The 14,724-nt window shown below is 42.6% G+C and overlaps 1 protein-coding gene across 1 annotated transcript in view; it reads left to right on the top strand.

The window, feature by feature from the left end:
- The window catches only part of Prmt3 (protein arginine methyltransferase 3), an 89,012-nt gene that overhangs the window by 10,052 nt on the left and 64,236 nt on the right, over positions 1-14,724 (top strand). The window contains exons 8-9 of the mRNA XM_032893541.1: positions 2,217-2,282; positions 12,952-13,073. Of these exons, the coding sequence (XP_032749432.1) occupies positions 2,217-2,282; positions 12,952-13,073 (188 nt within the window). The remainder of the gene's footprint in view (positions 1-2,216; positions 2,283-12,951; positions 13,074-14,724) is intronic.

Raw genomic sequence — 14,724 nt, 5'->3', positions numbered from 1 at the left:
GGGTGATGCTGGCATAGCATTACAGACAATAAATCATATAAGTGAGGAAATCTGTGTAGGAAATGGGCTTGCTTCCTATTTGTGGGAAAGGAGTGTTAGTCTAAGCCTGGTTGGTTGGTTAAAGTCTCTGTCAGTTTAGTCACCTTGCCTAGGTGGTGCACTTTGAGGTATTTTGTGTGGATGAAAACTGTAGTGTGCAGCTTCTCTGCCTGAGGCTGGGCTGCAGTGGTTTTGTTTTGAAGGATAGAGCTGAGATCCTCCTCTCCGATGTACACACAGCTCCTGTATCATAGCTGTAATTCGTTACTTTGTGTTTGATCTGTATGAAAGATAGCTTCCAAGGTTTATTCTGTATTTTCACGTTAGTCTTTTGTTAGAGTAAATCTTTGGAACTCTGTTGTTTTGAGGCCTTCCTTTGTTGTTGTTTTGTTTATTTTGAGAAAGGTTCTCATGTAGCATAGGCTAACCTCACACTCCCTATGTAGCCAAGGATGACCTTGAACTCATGACCTTTCAGCCCTCACTGCCTGGATTGTAGGATCTTAGGCATGTGCTGCCACCCTGGCTTGGAAATGGTTTTTAAGGCGATCTCTTTAGTAGCTTTCCTGTTCATGATTGTGGGTTTTTTTCTAGCAAAACATGAGTTATTCAGCTTAGGCTCTGCTAGATACAGATGTATATGACGAGAGGCACTGGGAAGAGCGTAGCTCAGCTGGGTAGCATTGTGTACTGTTAGGACTGAAGTTGGAATGCTGCTGAGTTAGAGGGTGGAGAGGCAGGGTGATGGGTGAGAGCATTCTGAGCTGCTGCACCCGTGACTCATGCCCACTCTGAGTTCTCTTGTTGCAGCAGAAAATGTACAAAATGGTGTTCACTTAAAGGGACATTTTGTTTATAATTTTTTTTATTCTAGAGAACTTTGTATATGTATACAACGAAAACATAATCCTACCCACCACCTTTTTCCCCTAATTTGCCCCACTCCCAGTACTAATTGGAAATTGGACTTAGTGACCCCCCCTAATACTCCCCCCACCCCCACCCCCACAGATATACATATATATATATCCCTGGCCAAAAAAAAAAAAAAAAAGGAAGTGAATTTTGGAGGAGAAGACCTTAGAGGAATTTTTGTTGTAGGTTTTCTGTTTATTTTATGGGAAAATGAGAAGACAGGTCACTGTGGCATACATTGTTCAGGGAAAGGTAAAAGGTCACACAGGCTCTGGACAGGGCTCAGGACAGATGCGGTTATGTGTCTGAGGTACTCTCCATCCTTATTTGTCTGGATCTATAAAAGTGAGGCCCATAGGTAACAGAAGGGTGACTATTTTATCTCTATGTGAAAACCAAAGCTAGAATTTCTCTCTTGGTGGCACCTGTTTTTACTATATGCAGTTTTCCTTACTGGCTGCAGAGCCCTCCCCCACCTCATCTGCAGGCTGTGCATGTCTGACCTAAGGGTGCACCAGCCAGCAGGAATGTGAGGATGCTGCGGGCCTGCATGCTCATAGTTCACGAGAGACTCACTCCAGAGCATGGACTCTGGTAGTGTGTGCTGTGGGGCTCACAGGATTTCCTTCTAGACCTACGTGCTTCTGGGCATAGTTTCCAACTGCAGACATTTCTAGAAACAAACAGTACTGTAAACGAGATGCTGATGTAACTTTCTTAGAACTTCCTTGGCGTGGATTCACGATCCCTGTGCACCTCACCTTTTCTTTTCTCTGTTTGTTTGTTTGTTTGTTTATTGTTCTTTATGTTCTTGTAGCTTCAGTGCCGGGAGCCAGGCTCGGCTTAAAGGGCACCTTCACTTAGCATTTACCATCTCTTGAGTCTATCGGTGACCAGTGTGGAAAGAAAAGGACACACACATTTCAAACTAATGGCTAGATCCTTCATTCACGGATACTTTTTAATAAAAGGGTTTCTGTGTTGTTGCTATTTATGTTCTTTTTTTTTTTGGAGCTGGGGACCGAACCCAGGGCCTTGGGCTTGCTAGGCAAGCGCTCTACCACTGAGCTAAATCCCCAACCCTGCTATTTATGTTCTTTATTGTTTTCTTTTAGAGGGAAAAAAAAGTCAGTAGCTCAGATTTCCAGGCAGAATATAGCTGTGGAAGCTAGCAGTGTGTGATACAGTAGGATAAGTTCATAGAAGAATTCATTTGCTCAAACTGTCCCTGTAAACATGGTGGTCTGCTCTCTCTGCCCTAGGACAAAGTGCGCACAGAAAGCTACAGAGATTTCATATACCAAAATCCACACATCTTCAAAGATAAGGTGAGTGAATGGTCACTGAATCGTCCCTGGACAGTTGACTCAGGTTTTGATTCCCAGAGCCTTAGATGAACTGCTGTCCGGTGCTTCATCCTGATAACCCAGCTGCTAATGGGGCTGCCATTCAGGCACCTTTCATAAAGCTGAAAGTCGTTCATCACCGGATGGAGCTGTTCCCTATCCAGTTAGTCTAAACTACAGTTTTTGACTTATTGCGATTGTGTGTTTGGAATGTATCAGATAAGCCCCATGGCAGAGCACACTTTTAATTATTATTCCGTGTTGAATAATTAAAAATATGTAATGTTGGCTAGAGTAAAATATGAAAGCTAGAATTTTTTCTGTACTGTTTAGTCCCTTGTGAATATATCTCTTTATTGGACATCTTGTTTTTTGTTTTAATACCGTCTAATTTATTTACAATTTATTATATTTTACTTATTTAATCTTTTTTCCTTTAAATTCGTTTATTGTGTATGGCAGGGTGGGCATATGCATACCACAGCGTGTTGGTCTGAGGATGGTTCTATCTTTACATTAGAGACTCCAGATTGTCAGACTTGGCAGCAAGTGCCTTTGTCTACTGAGCCATGCCACTAGTCCTGTTGTGTGTGGGTGAATGCACACACACACACACACACACACACACACACACACACACACAGGCATGTGCGTGACATGGAGCATGGATGGAGTTCAGGGACAACTTGTGAGAGTTTGTTCTCTCCTTCCACTACATGGTTCCCAGGGATCAGACCCAAGCTTGGTGGCAGGCACCTTTACTGGTAAACCATCTTGACAGTCATGTTCTTTATTTGAAAGGTGGTCATATGCTTTGCTTGTGTTTGTGTGTATCTGTTTTGCTTTCTCTTCATGCACATATGAGCTCGTGCACATCTGAGTGTGTGTGTGTTTCTTTGTGTGTGTACATGTGCTGTGTGTTTGTGGAATAGTCCTTCCTCACAAGTTCTCACATTCTCTTTTCCCCGCTCTGTCTTTTCTCTCCTTTTCCCCATTGCTGTGGTTACTCAAAGCGTGATGTTTTCTTTTTCTTTTTTCTTTTTTTTTTTTTTGGAGCTGGGGACTGAACCCAGGGCCTTGCACTTGCTAGGCAAGCGCTCTACCACTGAGCTAAATCCCCAACCCCTTATTTTTCTTTATTAGCCATGAACCCACTAATTTAGTTATGAGTTCTGCCATCTGAATACCTTTGCCCAGAATTGTTCTTCTTTCAAGGCTCTACGCTGAGAATGTGTAGATATTTCTAGTTCTCACTACATCTTAAGCTCCTGTAAGACATCTCCTGGGCTTTCTGTCTTGGAGGAGCAGAGAATGGAGACCTTCACTGTGAGAGCCACTTTTGTGGCTCACTTGCAGACTCCTTCAGGTCCTTTCTGAATGACATTGCTATTGTCAGAGCACCCTCAGGTCTCAGGCATCTTCTCATGTCTTTGTTGAATGCCCTAGGGATTGAAGAGGTGAGCTAGAGGTTTTTCTCTCAGTGTACTCTGGACTAGACTGTTATCCTGTAGTAAGGAAATCCCAGAAAGGTTCAAATACTTGTTACAGAGAATTTTAGTCTTTAGAAATAAGTATTTGTAATTAGGAAGAGCTCTTACTAAGTTGGTGGACCTGCTCACAGCAGGATTGCTTCTAGTTTCTTTCTTGCAGTGCTGTGTTTTGTGTATGTGTATGGGCTGGGAGATGGCTCAGTGATAGAGCACTTACCACAGAAAGCTGGGGTTTACATTCCCAGCATCCATATGGCAGCCCACCTGTGATCCAGGAGCATTGGAGGCGCAGATGGGTTCCCTGTGCTAGTTAGACAAGCCGGATCATCAGGCTCTGTGCTCAGTGGTGGAGAGCGAGAGTGACAACCAAGCGTTGATCTCTGGCCTGTATGTACAAACATACATAAACATAAATGCACATCTGAACACACACGTGCATGCTCATATGCACACGCATGCACATACACACATGCACACACAACCAAACATTCCATGTTTGTATTACCATGTTTGTATTATCAACAAACCATGGCAAACTATGTGAAGTCAGTTGATGGCATTCTATCCTGCCACTGAGAGAGCCTACCTAGGAAAGGATAGCAAGCTATGGTGGGCTGCTTATGTTGCTGCTTTGCCAGAGGCGGTAGCCATTAACTTTACCAGTATGATGAATTTTGTTTGACACTTGTGGTTTCTCAGAAGTCACCGTAATTAAAATATTAGGGTCTTAAAGCATACTTTTTTTGTAACTGAGAATATCAGTGCAGTTTCTATCTCCTTGCACTGTGGCTGTGGCTGTAGAAGATGCAGTGCTATGCATTTAAGTGCATTTGGTAATGCATAGGTCATTGTGTCACACCATGGAACTAGGGGCTATCTGCTCAACTCTGCTTTGTTTTACGTTTACTTTAAACAGAGAGGCTAATTGATGTCTTCAAAACACAGAACTAAAAACCCCAGGCTTTGAGTTCTAGTCAAGTGCTTGCAGGTCTTGTTCTCCATAATGAGCAAGGGTGTGTCAGTGCTGGAGAGTGGTAGTTAGGGTAGGACTTGTTACAGTGTGGCCACCTACACATATACATGTGGTTTTCGCTACCTGTAACTATTTATGGTCATTGTTTTAAAAGTCCACGAGACGTACTGTGTTTTATGACTTTCCTCTTTTATGTGCTAAGTAGACTTCATGCTATGTCATACATACTTCATAGTGCATAGTAAGTAGAGATGTATCTTTCACATTATTGTTATGGGATTAGGGCGTGGCCTAGTAGTTACACATGCAAGCATGAGTGAGTTTGGATCTCCAGAACCCACACGAAGTAGCAAGTCTGTAACCCAAGAGCCCCTCTGGCAAAAGGGAGGCAGAGCCAAGAGACTCCGAGAAGCTCCCTGAGGCACAGTAGTGTCTAAAGAGATGCTCCAAACAAGGGCCACATGCCTGCTGTGGAACACACATCTTCACAAACACACAAGGACAGTCGTGTTCATGTTTTTTAAAAGGTGGCTGTAATTAAAAATGGTCTTTTTCTTCCTTCCTGCTCCCTCCCTAGCTTGTTTCCTTTCTTAATATTGCTTCAGTTCTCAAAATTCCTGTGGAGGCCATATGGTAGCTCAATTAATTTAACTTTGGGTGACACTTAATCATCCTCTCACATACTCATAATTAATTTGTTTGGAGTCTACTGAGGAAATCCCCAGTCAGGTGCCGCCTTTATGCTGCTGACTTCTATCTACAGCTAAGGTTTGCTTGTTCACTTTGTTTGTTGTTTGTTAGAAAAGAGGAAATCAACTTATGTTATCATTTGATAGAATACCATCAATTTATTTTGTTATTCTCACCACTTTTTCTGAGTCTGTGGAGTTTTGCCGGCCTTGATCACTCAGTTATCATCTAGATGTAATTAACTACAAAAGTTCAATGGAGAGTATAATGAGGCTCTGGAAGCACATTGACCTGTGCTAGAAGCCAGTTGTATGATTCAACTGTAGGGTTCTGGACATGTTTCTTCCTCTCTTTGGAATTTACTTTCCTCATTTGAGAAATGAGGATTAAATAAAAAGTGTGTGTGTGTGTGTGTGTGTGTGTGTGTGTGTGTGTGTGTGTGTGTGAGAGAGAGAGAGAGAGAGAGAGAGACAGAGAGAGAGAGAGAGAGAGAGAGACAGAGAGAGAAACAGAGAGAGAGAAGAAAAAGAAACCTGTGCTCTATGTCTCTGTCTGCACAGGCCCCAAGGCCAAGAGGGCATCGAGTATCTTCTTGTATCACCACTCCTCACCCCACCCCCACCTCTCCCACCCCAATTTCCCTGAGGCAGAGTCTTTCTCTGAACCTGGATCTCCCAGTTTATTGGCTAGGATGGAAGCCAGCAAGTCCCAGAAGCCCTCCTGTCCCCTCTCAGAGCTGTGGTTGCAGGCCTGCCCGCACACTGGGCCTGCCAGGATCTGAACGCTAGTCCTCATGACCGCACAGCAAGCACAGAGACCACTGCACTGTGTCTCTCCAGCCTGCAAACAGAGTCTTAATTGAACTGTGCTGTGTATATAGCTTAAATCTTTTTATGCATTTACTTTTACAGAAATTATTCCTTCTCCCCTTTTCCAGTGTCATTAAGTAACAAATGACAAAAGTTGAGTAGTAGTCAGTATAGTCAAAATGTTATGGCTGATCACACCATTTATCTTCAGAATTGTGTTCATTTTACAAAGCTGACTACCCATTGGTGACTCCCCATTTCCCCTCCCTTCAGCTTCTGAAGGTCACTATTTTTCCTTTTGCTGTGACTATATAAGTTGAATCAGAAGCTGTCTTGTCTCACCTAACACAGTGGCTCCAAAGACTTCTCACTGGAGCATGTCTTAGAATTATTCCCTTTTTAAGACTGGGTAAACTGATTGCATTTATATATACCCTGTTCTCCATTCATCAGTCTGAAGATGCTCAGTTTACGTCCACGCTTTATCTGTTGGGGATACTGTTGCTGTTAACATAGATGTTGAGATGCCCTTTCAGAACCTGCCCTCCTTGTTTGGAGGTGTGTCCAGAGGTGGAATTGCCACATCCTGTGGCAGTTTCTTTTTAGTCCTTGAAGAGATGCCACATAGGTTTGTTTCTTTGGTTTTTTTTTTTTTGGTGGTTTGTTTTGTTTTGTTTAAAGTGGGTTTTCTCTCTTCCATTTCCAGCCATGCACAAGGGCTCCACTTCTGAGTGCTAACTCTGATATGTGTTTTCTGTCCTGTAGCAATTCTAATGGGTCTGAGAGGTTTTTATAGTTCAGATGGCCATTTCTCCAGTGACTGGCAGTGTGGACTATCTTTCCCTGATACATTTTAGTTGTTCATATATAAGAACATCTATACATTGTTTTAATATTTATACTAGAATATTATTTCATGTAATATGTATGTGTGTGAGAATATAACTTATTTTTTATTCATGCTGAGTGTGGTGGCAGGTATGCCTATATACAATCCTAGCACTCAGTAGGCTACAACATTAACTTACTAATTTCTTTCTGTCTGTCTGTCTGTCTTTCTTTCTCTCTCTTTCTTTCTTTCTTTCTTTCTTTCTTTTCTCTCTCTTTCCCTCCCTCCCTCTTCCTCCTTCCCTTTTTCCCTCCCTCCTCTCCCCCCCCCCTTCCTTACTCTCTCTTTCTCTTCCTTCTCCCTCCTCCTTTTCCTCCTCTTGCTCCTTTTCTTTTTGGTGGTACTGGTGTTGGTTTTTGAGAGGGTTTCTTTGTGTAGCCCTGGATGTCTTGAAACTTGCTTTATAGACCAGGCAAACCTCAAATTCCCCCTGCCCCTGCCCCTGCCCCTGCCCCTGCCCCTGCCCCTGCCCCTGCCCCTGCCCCCTGCCCCTGCCCCTGCCCCTGCCCCTGCCCCTGCCCCTGCCCCTGCCCCTGCCCCTGCCCCCTGCCCCCTGCCCGTCTTCCATTTGCTTCAATTAAAGCCTGTGCCACTACATCCAACTTTGTGGCAGGAATTTTCAGGTTCAGTGGCCTTCATGAAAAGTTCCAGGACAATCCGGCAAGCTACCTAGCAAGACCCTGTGTCAGAAAACCAAAGGTTAGGTGCTCATCTGGTCTGGGTTTGATCCGTGTGTGGCAGAAATTTTAAAAAGTGGACTCTGGGTCGTAATGGGTCTTCTCCAGTGGTATTGGTGCCAGCCTGTCCTTCCATCAGCAGCTGAAGCAGTGTGTGATCAAACTTCTCAGTCTCCTTCCAAGCTTTCTTTTTTTTTTTTCTTTTTTTTTTTTATTAACTTGAATATTTCTTATACACATTTCGAGTGTTATTCCCTTTCCCGGTTTCCGGGCAAACATCCCCTTCTCCCCTCCCCTTCCTTATGGGTGTTCCCCTCCCACCCCTCCCCCCGTTGGCGCCCTCCCCCCGACAGTCTAGTTCACTGGGGGTTCAGTCTTAGCAGGACCCTGGGCTTCCTAGGCCGTAGTGGTCAGATAGCACGCATGGGATTATTTCTATCTTTCTGTACCTGTTGAGGCCCATTTTTTGACCAATTATATGGTCAATTTTGGAGAAAGTACCATCAGGAGCTGAGAAGAAGGTATATCCTTTTCCTTTAGGATAGAATGTTCTATAAATATCTGTTAAGTCCATTTGGCTCATGACTTCTCTTAGTCTGTCTACGTCTCTGTTTAATTTCTGTTTCCTTGATCTGTCCATTGATTAGAGTGTTGTTATTGATATCCCCTACTATTATTGTATGAGGTGCAATGTGTGCTTTGAGCTTTAGTAAGGTTTCTTTTATGTATTTAGGTGCCCTTGTATTTGGATATTTAGGATTGAGAGTTCATCTTGGTTGATTTTTCTTTTGATGAATATGAAGTGTCCTTCCTTATCTTTTTTTGATGACTTTTAGTTGAAAATTGACTTTATTTCATATTAGAATGGCTACTCCAGCTTGCTTCTTCCGACCATTTGCTTGGAAAGTTGTTTTCCAGCCTTTCACTCTGAGGTAGTGTCTATCTTTGTCTCTGAGGTGTGTTTCCTGTAGGCAGCAGAATGCAGGGTCCTCGTTGCGTATCCAGTTTGTTAATCTATGTCTTTTTATTGGGGAGTTGAGGCCATTGATGTTGAGAGATATTAAGGAATAGTGATTATTGCTTCCTGTTATATTCATATTTGGATGTGTTATGTTTGTGTGCTTTTCTTCTCTTTGTTTTGTTGCCAAGACGATTAGTTTCTTGCCTCTTCTTGGGTATAGCTTGCCTCCTTATGTTGGGCTTTACCATCTATTATCCTTTGTAGTGCTGGATTTGTGAGAAAGATATTGTGTAAATTTGGTTTTGTCATGGAATATCTTGGTTTCTCCATCTATATTAATTGAGAGTTTTGCAGGATACAGTAGCCTGGGCTGGCATTTGTGTTCTCTTAGGGTCTGTATGACATCAGTCCAGGATCTTCTGGCCTTCATAGTTTCTGAAAAAGTCTGGTGTGATTCTGATAGGTCTGCCTTTATATGTTACTTGACCTTTTTCCCTTACTGCTTTTAATATTCTTTCTTTATTTTGTCGTTTGGTGTTTTGACTATTATGTGACGGGAGGTGTTTCTTTTCTGGTCCAATCTATTTGGAGTTCTGTAGGCTTCTTGTATGCCTATAGGTATCTCTTTTTTTAGGTTAGGAAGTTTTCTTCTATGATTTTGTTGAAGATATTTACTGGTCCTTTGAGCTGGGGAGTCTTCACTCTCTTCTATACCTATTATCCTTAGGTTTGATCTTCTCATTGAGTCCTGGATTTCCTGTATGTTTTGGACCAGTAGCTTTTTCCGCTTTACATTATCTTTGACAGTTGAGTCAATGATTTCTATGGAATCTTCTGCTCCTGCGATTCTCTCTTCCATCTCTTGTATTCTGTTGGTGAAGCTTGTATCTACAGCTCCTTGTCTCTTCTTTTGGTTTTCTATATCCAGGGTTGTTTCCATGTGTTCTTTCTTGATTGCTTCTATTTCCATTTTTAATTCCTTCAACTGTTTGATTGTGTTTTCCTGGAATTCTTTCAGGGATTTTTTGTGACTCCTCTCTATGGACTTCTACTTGTTTTTTTATAATTTCCTGGAATTCTTTCAGGCATTTTTGCGATTCCTCTCTGTAGGTTTCTACTTGTTCTCTAAGGGAGTTCTTCACGTCTTTCTTGAAGTCCTCCAGCATCATGGACAAATATGATTTTGAAACTAGATCTTGCTTTTCTGGTGTGTTTGGATATTCCATGTTTGTTTTGATGGGAGAATTGGGCTCCGATGGTGCCATGTAGTCTTGGTTTCTGTTGCTTGGATTCCTGCGCTTGCCTCTGGCCATCAGATTATCTCTAGTGTTACTTTGTTCTGCTATTTCTGACAGTGGCTAAACTGTCCTATAGGTCTGTGTGTCAGGAGTGCTGTAGACCTGTTTTCCTCTCTTTCAGTCAGTTATGGGGACAGAGTGTTCTGCTTTCGGGCGTGTAGTTTTTCCTCTCTACAGGTCTTCAGCTGTTCCTGTGGACCTGCGCCTTGAGTTCACCAGGCAGGTCACTTGCAGCAGAAAAGTTGGTCTTACCTGTGGTCCCGAGGCTCAAGTTCGCTTGAGGGGTGCTGCCCACGGGCTCTCCGCGGTGGCAGCAACCAGGAAGATCTGCGCCGCCCCTTCCGGGAGCCTCCGTGCACCAGGGTTCCAGATGGATTTTGGTGTTTTCCTCTGGAATCAGTAATGTGTGCAGAGAGCAGTCTCTTCTGGTTTCACAGGCGTGTCTGCCTCTCTGAAGGTTTAGCTCTCCCTCCCACGGGATTTGGGTGCAGAGAACTGTTTATCCGGTCTGTTTCCTTCAGGTTCTGGCGGTGTCTCAGGCAGGGGTCCTGCCGCTCCTGGGCCCTCCCCCACAGGAACCCAGACGCCTTATACAGTTTCCTCTTGGGCCAGGGATGTGGGCAGGGGTGGGCAGTGTTAGTGGTCTCTTCCGCTCTGCAGCCTCAGGAGTGCCCACCTGACCAGGCGGTGAGGTCTCTGTCCCACGGGGTCTGGGAGCAGAGAGCTGCTGCGGGCCGGGATCTGCGGGTCCCAAGCTTTTATTTTTATTTCTCATTTTATGAATTGTAATGAGTTTTGGACAATGAAATGGGTTTAGTCCCCACCACAAAAATGAGATTCTCTGGGAGCTTTTGCCACACTATACATTTGTACTTTTTGTGTTTTACTGCTTTCTTTCTGTTTTGGTTTATTATATTTTATGTGGAACTTAACAGAATTTGTTTGTAATGATATTATTGATTGTACATTAAAAGGAAATTCTTAGAGACTACTGATTTTGCCTTATAGGAGGAAGGAGTGGGGAGGGTCATTGGGCCCTCACTGAGATTTCAGCCATCCCTTCCTGTATCTTTTTGACATTTGTATGGTAATTCTGTTCTAATCGCACTGGCCTTGTGGTCTGGGGGAGGTGCTAGAGCATATAGAGTAAAGAAGCTTGTTGGGGATTTGGCTCAGTGGTACAGCGCTTGCCTAGGAAGGCAAAGGCCCTGGGTTCGGTCCCCAGCTCCGAAAAAAAGAACCAAAAAAAAAAAAAAAAAAAAAAAAAGCTTAACTAACTGAAGGGTGGGGGGTGGGGGAGGACTTACCATACCCTGTAAGCAAGCACCATAAACTCACTGCTCCCCAAGCTGGACTTTTGAACTTTGGTTTGTTGCTGGTGTCCTCAAGAAGGGGATTAAATATAATTGTGTTCCTCAGGGAAAGTTCTCCCACAACAGCTGAGTCATGTTGTAAATAATCTTTAACTTCTAAAGAATTTGTTTTGTTTCTGTTATGAGATATTGTAGCCAGGGCAGTGCTGTGTGCGCATTCTCCTCCTGAACTATATCTCTGAACCCCAGAACTCTGATACAATGTGGATACATTGGAAAGAAAAGAGAATGGGAACAGAAAGAATGGAAAACAATACTGTTATATAGTTCACATATAAATAAACACAGAGGATGCTATTGGTACACATCCTAAGTGTGTGTTCCATAGTCTTACCTCAGAGGAAATTGCTAGGTAGTGGTGAGTGGACTAGCCCTGTGGAGTTCAGCTTGGTTATGTCCTCAGATCTTTGTATAGCACAGTCCTATACTGCACAGTCTCAGTTCTCTAATCGTATGAGTCAGAGCGATTCTCTATTTACAATTTAAAAGAGTATATCCCCTTCCCCCTGCTCTAATATTCATCCCATTTTTTTTATTATGTTACTGCCTGGCATTTTATATTCTTTTATTCATTTATTGTTCATTTCTCCAAAGAGTTTGTGTTAACTATTAAGTCAAAGACTAGGAGAGCAAGGCATGGTTATATGTTCCTATAATCCCAGTACTTATAAAACTGTGTGTTTAACATACATGGCATGGTTGTATGTTCTTATAATCCCAGTGCTTATAAAACTGGGTGTTTAATATACATGGCATGGTTGTATGTTCCTATAATCCCAGTGCTTATAAAACTGGGTGTTCAACATACATGGCATGGTTGTATGTTCCTATAATCCCAGTGCTTATAAAAACCAGGTATTTAATATACATGGGCTCTGGAATGGTGCATATTTGGACAAATTTATAGCATTTGTGAGTTGTCACTGTCAATGAAAGAGCACACAGGTTACCTTCTGGTATTTCTCAGGTTAGCATAGAAGGCATTGTTAGCTGTCACTATGATATTCTTAACTGAAGTGTTTGGTAGATTCCTCTCCCAACTGACGTCCCACTCCTTCCCTCTGGTCACCTCCCCTCATACGCCACGTTCCCCTTTGCCTTTGTAACTGTTTTTAAATTGTATTGGGTCTACTTTAATTCCTTTTGCTCAAACTCAAAAGGTATGTTTCTGCCCAAATGCAGATTTATTGAGCCTCAGTTAGACTCTAGCAATAAGTGGAGTAAAGTATCTTTATGCTGGCCATAGAGTTGCTTGCTTTGTGAAAAGTGTCTCTTAATTTAGCGTTGTTGGCCTAATTGCAGAATACTGTGGCCAACTATAATGTTATTAATTTTAAATAACCCATAACATGCTGTTTTTTGCACATAGAAATTACAATATTTAATCAACAAAGTTAAACTTTTATTAGAAGTTGCTCCTATCTCAAATATTCCCACATGAGTGCAGTTTGAAATAGGGGTTTTTCCAACAGTAGCCACTTTATCTTTCAGGTTGTTCTGGATGTTGGCTGTGGAACTGGAATTCTCTCCATGTTTGCTGCCAAAGCTGGGGCGAAGAAAGTGATTGCAGTTGACCAGTCTGAAATCCTCTACCAGGCTATGGATATCATAAGGTAGGTGCACATTTAAGGCTCAATTTATAATTAATTTTGAACTTGAAAGTTTATATATTTCCTACCTTTTAGCAACTATCTAATAAAAAATAGTCAAGATATTTGTCTTTTTGTAAAAATCTACCAGCATAATACAATCTTAAGTTGTGTTGGGCTGGTGTGCTGGAGTCGTGTGCTGAGTCATCCTGACAGTTGTCCTGGAATTGTTCTTATGCTATTTTGACCCAGAGCACGATGATTATAGTATAAGACCAGGAGCCGTTATAGAATGGTATTAACACAACACTCCTCAGAGGAGGTCTGTCAGGAGTGCCTTCTTTGGCAAATAACAAAGACTAAAGCCTATGTTTTTATTTTCTGACATCAGCCTTCTTCCTTTATGCTAATTCTGGAATGGTTAGAAGCAAATTGAAGTCAGGCTATAAAGGTTTTTATTTCCCATTTATATGGTGCACAGTTAAACCTCATTGCCGTTCTAGGGTTCCTTAGCAGGCATCTCGCAAACAAACATGAGAGCCACGTGAGAGTGAAAAACTGTTCTAAAAAAATTAACAAAAACTCATTGTTAGTAGTAAGATTATGGAAAGGCATTTTTGCCAGAAGTTCCCTGGCAAAACAACTGGTGTGAAAGACCTGCTCCTGAAGAAGAGACCTTGTCCCTTCTCCTCTGATCTACACCCTTCTACCACAGTGTTCTGCACCAACTCCAGCATAGTAACGCAAACCAAGGTGACCCTCAGTCATGACCTCTGAAACAGCTCTCGTGCAGAACTGAAACCTGAACATATACATAAAAATTAGAGCATGAGCCATGCTCAGCAGGTGAGCTAGCAATTAGCTTGATTTTACCCATGCTTTCGGTTGAATTTTGTATTTTATTGAAACAATGGAAAAGTTTGTTCCAGTTCCCAAGGGTTTAAGAAGCATGCTTGCCTATGATCAAGTTCACATCCATTGTATCTGAACTTTAAAACTCAAAGGTATAGTGTTAAAGCTTAGAAAAATGGTTTAAATTTTTTTTTACTTTTTTTTAAATTTAGGTATATGATTGTTAGCGTGTGTGTGTGCGTGCGTGTGTGTGTGTGTGCGTGCCTGTGTGTGTGTGTGTGTGTGTGTGTGTGTGTGTGTGTGTGTGTGTGTGTGTGTGTGTGTGTGTGTGTGTGTGTGTGTGCCAGATTAAGGCTTTTAAGCCTCTGGAACTGTACCAGGGATAGTTGCGAGCCACCACGTGGATGCTAGGAACTGAACCTATGTCCTCTGAAGAGCAGCCAGTTCTCTTACCTGCGGAGCCATCATTCCTACCCTAATTTTTGTGCATATGTTCAGGTTTCAGTTGTGTGATGAGCTCTGTTCTGTAGGAGAGTTTAATTCAGTTCAGTATTTCAGAGGTTGTGGCTCAGGGTCTCCTAGATTTGTGTTATTGTGCTGGTGTTGAAGCAGATACTGTGGAGGAAACCTCCCTTGATGGCATGGGTCAGGGGAGACCAGAGGGCAAGCTCTCTTCTTCAAAATGTGACCTGTTTCTTCCAGTTAGTACATGTTTCTTAGTCCCGTGTTGTCGTGACATCGTGATGTAGATTTACCCATTGATGAATGCTGTGCCTTCATTACCCAAGCACTTTCGCAGAGCTAGCTGGTAACACAGCCACTG

Source organism: Rattus rattus, chromosome 2 (assembly GCF_011064425.1).
Source record: "Rattus rattus isolate New Zealand chromosome 2, Rrattus_CSIRO_v1, whole genome shotgun sequence".
Lineage (NCBI taxonomy): Eukaryota > Metazoa > Chordata > Mammalia > Rodentia > Muridae > Rattus > Rattus rattus.
The sequence above is the reverse complement of the archived record's forward strand: the minus strand, read 5'-3'. Positions and strand labels throughout refer to the sequence as shown.